The sequence below is a fragment of the Apium graveolens genome, chromosome 1 (genome assembly GCF_009905375.1).
Source record: "Apium graveolens cultivar Ventura chromosome 1, ASM990537v1, whole genome shotgun sequence".
Classification (NCBI taxonomy): domain Eukaryota; kingdom Viridiplantae; phylum Streptophyta; class Magnoliopsida; order Apiales; family Apiaceae; genus Apium; species Apium graveolens.
Window position 1 is genome coordinate 16,624,650 of NC_133647.1, and position 9,954 is coordinate 16,634,603.

At 31.4% G+C, this 9,954-nt stretch overlaps 1 protein-coding gene across 11 annotated transcripts; it reads left to right on the forward strand.

Moving 5' to 3' along the window:
- The first annotated feature begins 539 nt into the window (after nt 1–539).
- LOC141661338 (uncharacterized) lies at nt 540–9,525 on the forward strand. 11 transcript variants are annotated; one of them, XR_012549929.1, is made up of 7 exons: nt 540–694; nt 1,094–1,343; nt 1,785–1,835; nt 1,917–2,119; nt 6,193–6,297; nt 7,352–7,613; nt 9,084–9,525. XR_012549929.1 is itself a non-coding variant. In XM_074468325.1 (7 exons), exons 4-7 carry the CDS (start codon nt 2,087–2,089, stop codon nt 9,105–9,107), a joined length of 351 nt encoding a protein of 116 aa, XP_074324426.1. In that variant the 5' UTR covers nt 540–694; nt 1,094–1,343; nt 1,785–1,835; nt 1,917–2,086; the 3' UTR covers nt 9,108–9,525. The 11 variants fall into 11 exon arrangements, 8 of the variants coding, with proteins under 8 accessions (XP_074324426.1, XP_074324449.1, XP_074324434.1 ...); XM_074468325.1 differs by having other exon boundaries at nt 6,266–6,297; XM_074468348.1 differs by having other exon boundaries at nt 1,927–2,119; nt 6,266–6,297.
- The last annotated feature ends 429 nt before the right edge of the window (nt 9,526–9,954 follow it).

Here is a 9,954-nt window from a genome sequence, read left to right on the forward strand (position 1 = left end):
TAAATTATGGAAAATGTTAATTTCAGAGCACCTTTTTAATTTCCAGAGTAAAAAATATGTGTAAAGACTAAAATGCCCTCCTGAATGTACATCAAAAATCCTAGTAAAAATTATTGAGAGGATAATTTATTGTTTTCAGAGCTATTTTGCTCTGAAAATTAAAATCCTGAAAAGTGTGTAAAATTGGCCAGACACTTTTTGTCAAATTTAAAAATAACATAAAAATTTATAAATATATTCAAGGCAAATTTGTGTTAAACGAGATTATTTTTCATGTATAAAAAGTACATAATAATTGATGTATATAACTTTTATTGAGTCATAATTTTTTTAAATCCTGAATTCATGTACGTTCGATAATTAAAATATTACATACCGCAGAACATATCTGTTTATCAAACAAATTTTATAAATATTATTAGTTTAATAAAAATCATGCAAAAACACGTTTATTAAAACTTTAGTAAATAGCGATTATTTGTAAAACATGATTCGCAGCAACAGCAAAATAAAATATAATAAATAAGCTGAATGAAACATGACTTCCAAAAAACAAGGCTTTGTTCTGTGAAGGACCGTGATTGAAAGAAACCTTTTTGCATAAATATCTTTCTAAACCTTCAATTTAGGTTTCCGATGTCGGAAAGCAACGGTGGGTTGCCGGAATTCATTCCCGGCGAATCAACTTACCCAGGTAAGTATTTCTGTATACAGTTGAAGTTTGAAACCATGTAAACCTAGGTTTAGATACTAACTAATTATCATCCGTTGCTAATAAATAGTTTCTTTTTGTGATGATTGTCAAGTTATAAGTTTAACTCTTGTTGCGTAAAATTACTTTGTTTGTACTTTTCTGCCAAAACAAGACATTTGTATTTTGTCATCTTCTTGTTCCCCGGAATATAATTTTCTTTGATTCCACCGTTCCGTTTATAACAACTTATGTGGAATCCCTTTACATTAATTAACTAAACTCGATGTCCGATTAACTATATAAACACACAGACACCCTTTCCATGACTCATCCCGAAGTTGTTTGCTCCAGAGCAGTTTCTAAGATAAGATAGGTATATTATTGCAATTCACTTTCCAGGATTTAAAAGAAGAAATGCATGAAAGTGTCACTTTGCTGTTTATGTGGGACAATATGAAAGAAAGAGGTTCGTGGTTCTGTTATCGTATTTAAGGCATCATGCATCCCAGAAACTGTTAAAGGCGGGCTGAAGAAGAGTTTGGCTATGATCATTATATGGGTTGCCTTACAGTTCCGTGCAACGAGGAAAACTTCATCAATGTGACCTGTAGTTTGAGTTCATGCAAGTAGTGAAGCTATGCAATACAGTGTAAATCCTTAAATTTAGTCTTTGATAGCAATTTCCTTCCATGTGTAATTATTCAAAGTGAGTTTAGTAGATAAACTTGTTGCACTTGTATATGCAACTTCTTATAAATGAGAATGTGCTTAATCAAAACAATATCCAGTAAATCATGATTCGCCGCGTGAGTAAGTACTTAAATATTTACATAAGTGTGTGTGCTAATTGAATTGGCGAGCCTGTCGTATTCACTTGTGGTGATGCTTTGCATTATTTGAAATCTGTAGTTCACCTATTAACCTTTCAAACAGTATAGTAGTACCCGGAACAAGAGTTATGGTTTTGCAGTATACACATTAGAAGAAAGTTTTTTCCACAACAGAGTAATGAAAGTTAAGCAAAGAAAACTGGGAAGTATGTAATATTTAGAATACCTACTGATTCTAATGAATATTCCCAATCTTGTAGTTCATTGTGACGCAAGGAAACAAATGATCAGTTCTTGGCAAGAACAATAGGGTATAATATTCACCGTAAACGATTTAAAATGATCGAATACCTATGCTATACTAGCAAACTCATGTTACATTTTTTTTCTAGGTGTGCTCAGACACATTTGGGGCTATCTGGAGGGAAGCGCCTCTACTTGATCAAGAGAAGAATGACCATTAGACCAAATCCCTTTGTCAAGAGACATACTGTTTATCCCCTCCTTTCACATCTGTCTTGAACATTTACGAACGAGTAGCTATGGTCGACAAAGTTAATTAATGAACTACAGGATAACTTTCTTGACAATTGAGGTAAGTCATATCTCAAGGCTCAAAGAAAAATTTAAATTGCCAATATGATTCTGTGGTATCTGTGAAGACCTTAATGGTCTTTTTAAGAACTTGATTTTAATTTGAAATTTTGGATTTGGGTCATGTTTGGTATTGCTGTTGAATACAACAATTTTGCAGGTAAAATTATTTGGTAAAATTTAAATGTAGCTTTCTTGAAAAGTGCATTAAGTCCAAATTTGCTTTTTTATGAAAGCAGGTCCTCCAAATATATTAAAAATATTACCAAACGATAATTTGATGTTTGCAAAAATTATTTTTTCAATAGCACTATTTTTAGCAAAAATCCCAAACACTAAAATGACTTCTTTGAATTACAAAAAGAATTTGGATTATTTGCAAACACTAAAACCTAAGACATAGTCTTAGGTTGTTTCACTTGGATGAAATGAAATCGGGAGAGAATGAAATGAGTTATACTCAATGTTTATTCTTTTCATCCTTTATCTCACTAGTCACTACATTTTCTAAAATCTAAACTACAATTGTCAAGTTTAGGAAAGTTTGTGGGGCTTACTCAATATGCTTGCTAGAAAGTTATAAATTGTGCTTAGGTGGAAGCTTGTTTTATATCTCTACCGATAGTATCATACCTTTGAAGCAATGCACCAAAAACATTTATAAAGGACAAAAGATGTAGGACACAGATTTTTAAAAAAAAAATTACAACTCTTAAATAAGACAGGAAAGGTGTGTCTACTCTGCGTACTAATAATGGTAGGATGGTAGCTATTGTGAACCGATATTGGAAGTTGAGTAAACACGTAACTAGTTATTGTTTACTCGGGGAAAAAAGATTATAGATTTTAATAAGCTACTTCAAAACACAATATGAATCTAAGTTACCAAATTGGAAAGGAATGCTCTATCCTCCATCTTCCTCATTTTTCCGAAAAACTTCATCATTTTCTATTGTTTGTTATTCTCTCCTAAGTCCTTTCTTTCTCCTTTGTTTATGTAATTCCTGATTTTCATTTTATTCTTTCCTTGTGCATAAGATAGGCGCAATAATGTCTTCATTTCTTGCTCAGAGAAGAGAAAATAAGAAGTCAGTTTCTTCAAAATAAATGCATAATGTTTCACTTTACATAATTAAATGGTAATATAAAATTTGGAAAAGATATTCCCAAGGTGTTGGATAATAATAATACTGCATGTAAGGTACTACGTGCCCGTTTGGAAAATTTTAAAATAAGTAACTTATGACTAAAAATGAATAATTGACTTATAAGTGATAAGTAGATAAATATTTATAAGTTATATAAATGTTTGGATAATTTTACTTACAAGTCAGATTTTTTTTATTTTAATGAACTAAAATAAATAATTTTTAAATACAATTATCTTAATTCATGAGTTTTAAATTAGAAAAACATTTACAAACATATATTTTTAAAACAAAATTTAATAAAAAACTGAAAAATCAAAATAAGTTGAGAAACAACTTATAAGTTGTTTATTTGAGTTATAAGTTGGGTCGACAAACACTCTTCGATAAGTATTTGCCAAACATGCCATACATCATGTTGCTTCCCATATTGTATGTGCGCTAACATAACACACTGCAAGCCACTCTAGCCACTCTGAACATCTTTTACTCTTTCAATGAAAAGACCTCATGAAACCAAACTACTTAGTTTCCCTTTATATTAGATATCTTTCTCTTCCATGCCTGAAAACAAAGAAAAATTATATTCTAATTGTATTTGCAATATAAACATTCAATATAAGTATATAACCTATCTTAGTTAAAATACTTTTTTTGGCTTATGTCATACTTAATTTACATAAGAGAGATATCTGAATGTCAAGTGTATAATATCATTGATACTTAAGTTAATAGACACAAGTCTCTTTGGGGTTTATGCAATGCAAAGTTTACACAAGCGGTGCAAGAAAAGTAAGCGAGTAAACATACAAGCTTGCAGAATTAAGCCTAAGGGAGGGTTATTAAATAAATCTAGAGATTGATGCGGATGTTGTACTTTAGTCAATAATATGACAGACGATGTTGTACCGTAACACTTTAGCTTATGAGTAATATAATATTTATTAGGATATAACATGTTTAGTGATTTGATCGAATAGATAAAATACTCAAAATATCGTTACTATCAATTTGAACCATACTAGATAGAGTATAAGATTATTTGAATTATTTATTAAACCTTTTTAAATGAATCTCCTAGTTTCATCTATGAATTTATGATACAAACTTGAGTTCTTAAGACCAAAGGGTCGTCCCAAACCATGTGTTTACAAATGGATTGGGCACGTAGATTAGGCAATATCTAAAGTAGCCATGAAGGGTAAGATAAGTGGGTAAAGTGGTGGGACATGTTAAGATTTAATTAATTGATTAGAAAGATAGTGGGGGTTCGTGGGAAGTAGTGGGTCCATTTGAATTTTAAACTATTTAAACTATACAATTTTTAGAAAGTTTTGAATTGTAGAGAATTGGTTGGGCATTCTTTGATGAAAATTGTTAACAATCCAAAGGGAGTATATAACAATATTTACATATTAATAATATATTATGTCAAATTTTACCGCACTCGGATCCCCTCTTTTTTTTTTGTCAAATCATCGTATCTCCGTACTATCCCCACCGAATACTTGTATCATCGCTATTCTAGTACTCAACCTTTTAAACTTCTGGTGTGCTTTCTCAATAGATCAATAATCACAAGATTCTTTTTGACTAAACTTTTACCTTCAATTTCAATGACGCCAAGAGGATATTCCTATAATAGTTCTTCTGATAATATTATATTTAAAATTAAAAATTACTTTCGGTCAATTTTTTTTTTATCTTGTTTACTAATTTTATAGATGAATATGCCTATTATTTTTGGGAAAAGGAAGCATATATTACAATAATCCCATTATAGTTATTTGTAATCTTGTGAACTTAATTTATTCGGTCATTATGCCTATTCCATTCTTTTTAGGAAAAATTCATATGTTAATTGAATCTTTGATTCTTATTTTTAATAATATAATGTCATTATTGTAAATTGATTTCCGAAGAAAAAGGAAAATTGTCCGTAGCAACTATTATTTTCTTAAATAATGAAATGACATTTTTTCTTTCTAATTTTGGGTTAAGACCGTTTATACCTCATAAACAGTAAGCTCACTCTTTGAATGACTCCAAAACTTTTAACTAAAAAACTTTCTTCCTCAAACCGAAGCCCCAACCCCCAACCTACATCCCTTCACTTTTTTTATATTTATTTGCTTTTTTCTTCTTTTTATTTTATAATAAACAATTTGCTTTCTTCTTTAACTAGAAATATCTCGAACTGTCTCGTTAAACCGTTCAATGTTTTTATATCCTTAATCGCGCTATCAATTAGGCTGCCTTCACTAGGTAGACATCCTTAATATTATCTTGTATAGATTGATCTATCATCAATATACTTCGACTAGGTAGACATCAACCTTATGGATGAAATTTTAATAAAAAAATTTGTTTTCAAATTTTTTTATTTGAATACGGTAGATGAATATGCTTACTACAGAATATGCGTAAGCTACAATTTTAATTGTATAATCTTGTGTGCTGATTTTTTTATATGAATATGTCTATGCTTTTTAGATAAAGAAGTCAAATATTAATAACATCTTTGCATCTTAATATAATTATAAATATCTCATTACTTTTATTGCATAATCTTGTATACTAATTTTATTTTGTGATTATGCCTATACTTTTTAGGAAAAAAGTCACATATCAATAGAATCTTTGCATCTTAATTTTATTCTCATTGTTGGATAATAATGGTTAAAAATGTCATTAGCCATTGTCTTTTGAAAAATATAATAATATGGATTTTTTTATTATCTAATCTCGGGTTAAGACCATCTAAACCTCATAAACAACTAATCTCTCTCTTTATACGACTCCAAAACTCTAAACCTCAAAATTGTCTTATTCCTCTAGCCAAAGCCCTGTCCAGCATCCCTTCATTCTTGTTAGCTTTCTTCTTTAAGACCTAACATTGTTGCCTTAAAAGTCCATTTCCTTCCAGATCTGTTCTCGATTGCCATCAGTTAGGCTACCTCGACAACTACAATTGAAAAATATAATTTGGTGTTGTACAGATCTCGCGTTCATCAATCGCAACTTCAACTAGGTACGCTTTAGCCTTATGCATAAAACTTAATTCTTTTTTGTAATGTATTTGATGAAAATTTGTATTTGTATTATAAACAGTGGATGCACATTTAAAGATGCACTGGTTGAGCTACACATTTTGTTTGTGTGGATTAGGACTTTTTTAGGACTTTTTTTCTTCTTCTAATTATGCGTACTTGATGGGCATTAAGTTCCAGATCTCTAAAAGCATTAGTAATTTAGGAGTCGCTGCAGTTCTGTAATAGGTAATTAGGTCATTCTTCTCTAAGTTCTTTAGGAATTGAGTATTAACGGTATACAGGTGCCCCATTTATTTCTCTCATTTGATATATAGATTTCGTATTGAATATTAAATTAGGGAATAAAAGAAAGCCTAAAATATGATATTCTAATTGTGGTTGCGCTATTTTATGATTTTTGAATATAATTAGCAAAAAAAGAAAAAAAAATGTCTACATTTGCTTATGGTGTTATCTTGTATGTATTTAATAAATTGTTCTGACATAAAACATATAGAAATTGGAGAACAATATAAAAAAATTAGCTAGAGTCAAGTTTAGCATCTTTAATTTATGAGTTTTGCTATTAATAAACATTTAACCTCGTTTATATGAGATTAAGAGTGCATTTTATTTCCGGTTTGTTTATTTTTACATTCTATATTATATTTTAACAGTTTTCTCCTTTTCTGTTTTATCATCTCGAGCATAGAATATCCTGAAAGGTGCCATTTTGCGTATCTTGAACTTGTTGTCACCTAGCCCAATGCATTTCTAGTGTTTAAAATGACTTATCTCCTGCATTGAATTGTTAAGCACCTATGTGCTTATTCGTTTTGTTAATCTTTCTGAGACCTGTAAATATGTAATACATTTTTGGTATGTCACTGTGATTGACATAGGTCTGTTGGAGTCCCTCGAGCTTTTTTTGCAGCAAAGGCCTGCTAGATGTGTTTGTTTTTTTGCCCGATTTGGATAGTAATCTATGATTTGCTCACCAATTATATCATAACTATATGATTCCTTACCTTTTTGTTGTCTGTCTGTCATTAGGATGTCAGGAAACACTCATGTCTATAAAGCTTGGATAGAGAAAAGAATCTCTGAGGAGAAGGGACAGCGGGTACTCCACTATTACCTGCTGTCTACTTCTACGAGTCCAGTGCTAGCTGTTGTTGGCACTGAGACGAATGACCGGCATTATAGATATGCGGTGTCTGAAAAGTATATAGAGGTCTTCGGGTCCAGCGAAGACATTAACATTCAGAAAACCTGGACAAACCGGAAGGTGGTGAAGGAGTGGCTCCAGTCGCTGGTGAGAAGATAATTACTCCTGCTTTAATGTGATGAAAACCAATTGTTTGGGCAGCATCTTATCATGAATAATAGGTTCAGAATAAAAAATATTAACATCATACATCCTGCTAATCACAAGCTCTTAAATATGGCCTCGAATTAAATTTTTATTGAAAAAATAAAAGAAGGAAAGATGTTCCTCTAGCTAAAAGCTCTTCAATAAAATGGATAAAGATGTGCCTAGCAGTTTAGAAACTCTCCGTATTCATTAAATTTGTAGATTTTCTCTTCGTCAGCAACCAATTCCTTCTCTTCCCGTTGCTACTAAATCTAGTAAGATAAATCCTCTTCTAGGCTCTAAATAGCACATCAAACCTATTGCTTCAGTGGTTCAATCATGTATCCTATATATCTTGACCTTTTGGAAAGAAAAATACTGAGAAATGAGTTGCCTCATTATCAGGTTTGTGCGTATTCTACTTTTAATCGATTATCCTTACATTTGTTGGATCTAAATTGTAATGATGTAATGAGTCTGAGATTGTACCTTCCAGTTCATTTTCTTTGATGTCTACAGTAGTTTAGTCTTAAGAGGTCACAACATGCACAACAAGTGTACATCACTAATCCTGCTCATGTTTTTTGATAATTGTAAAAGTTGTCGTGATTTTAGGTTTTGGGTGTTATAGCTTCCTAAGTTTACTGAGGTTTTTTCTTTTGGATGCTTATATAAATTTTATTGTACTGGAATTTGTAGATAAATATCATGTTTATCTTGTGGGGAGGGTTTAATCGATACAACCAAAAATATTTCTGTAGTCTGTGTCATTGTTAAATGTTGAGTACTGTTTAGTTAGTATGTTATTATTACTTGAATAATGTAAGTAACTATATTACTTACGAGAAATTGACCTAAATACCATCTTTTGAACAAATTGGCGAAAATACTAAAGATGGGGAAGGAGGCCCTTTTGCCACATTAAACACATATTTTTAGAATGTGCGTAGAGTGCAAATTTTTTTGAATCTCTTGCACAATGTGCTAGAGGAGTAACGCATCTCCAGAACGTGCATCAGCTGATTGTCTGAAGATTTGTTACTCATACAATGCTCGGAGGTTTAGTATTCTTTCATGCATTTCCTCTCTACTGTCCGAAAGATTTTGTCCAAATAACAATAAGTACGTAATATTTCCATGTATTTAATCTGGAAATCTAGTACCGTTTCTTCCTCCTAATATGTTGATTATAATTTATCATGTATTTGGTGCTAATTGAGGTAACTTATAATGGTGCAGTAATTGGGTCTAAGATTAAGTTATCTCCTATGATATTTATATCTCATTTATGGTTTAGCATAGTACAATAAGAAGGGTCCATTTAAAGTATCCTCCTTACAAATTTATAAATATTTCTCCTGTAATTGACTTAACCGTTTTATTACTTTATACTGTGGAGAGTTTCTCTGTTAATATGTTTTGTCTGTACAGATCAAGAGACTTCCTGATCCTTAGATCTCCACAATGTTCCAACACAAGAAGGTAATGGCAGTATAATTGTGATAGCAACGACTGACCCAAGTGGTGTACAAAAAGATTTAAAAGCATCAAGGGACTGGGCTGATGATACATGGGTTCCGATCAAGTCACATCCTGACATTGCCTCCTTTTTGTGTTCATATTTTTTAAATTAAAGGATCAGATTATGTAGATGTTACAAACATAAACAGTAGCAGCTTTACTGGCAAATCAACTCTACTCTCCAGCTAGATAAAGATTACATCTTGCATCCATTTTTAATTTTCTTCTTTTTATCTTAGATCATACATAAATGACAATGTATCAGGATTCAGAGCATATAATTTGCCCAGTTTTACTCCATTATTATAACATGTCTGATGACATTAAGAGCTCCTAAATAGGTTTGCATTTAAGTTCATGAGTTGTTGTACGTGCTGTTATACTAATAAGTTTGGAGTTTTACTTTTAGTAGCAATGAAAATACAAAAAATAAATAAATTGATATTGATTCTTAGATAAAAGCTAAATTAAATGACTAGTAGTCATACAATCCAGAGTCATGATATAGATATGGGTGTGGGTATAGAATCGGATTTGTTAAATTGTTCCAGTAAAAACCGATACTTGGCCTTGCAGCAGTATAATTAAATCAAGGTCTCCAAGACTTGGGTCCTATTGCAAGAGCGGAGGAGAAAGGGTGGCAATGAGACAATTCTGAAGATGCTGGGAGTTGTTGTATATCATCTAGGGATGATTGCACTAAACTTTGAAACCAATGCAGGATGTGTTAATCCAAGGCCATATAAACGGAGATCAACGGTGTGTTGCCTGAATTTAACTC

Excerpts from the sequence above, each read along its gene's own strand:
- LOC141661338 (XM_074468325.1), top strand. The coding sequence starts at position 2,087 with ATGAACTACAGGATAACTTTCTTGACAATTGAG. Across the intron at positions 6,298-7,351 it reads TCAATCGCAACTTCAACTAG|GATGTCAGGAAACACTCATG; the intron begins GTACGCTTTAGC and ends GTCTGTCATTAG. Across the intron at positions 7,614-9,083 it reads AGGAGTGGCTCCAGTCGCTG|ATCAAGAGACTTCCTGATCC; the intron begins GTGAGAAGATAA and ends TTGTCTGTACAG.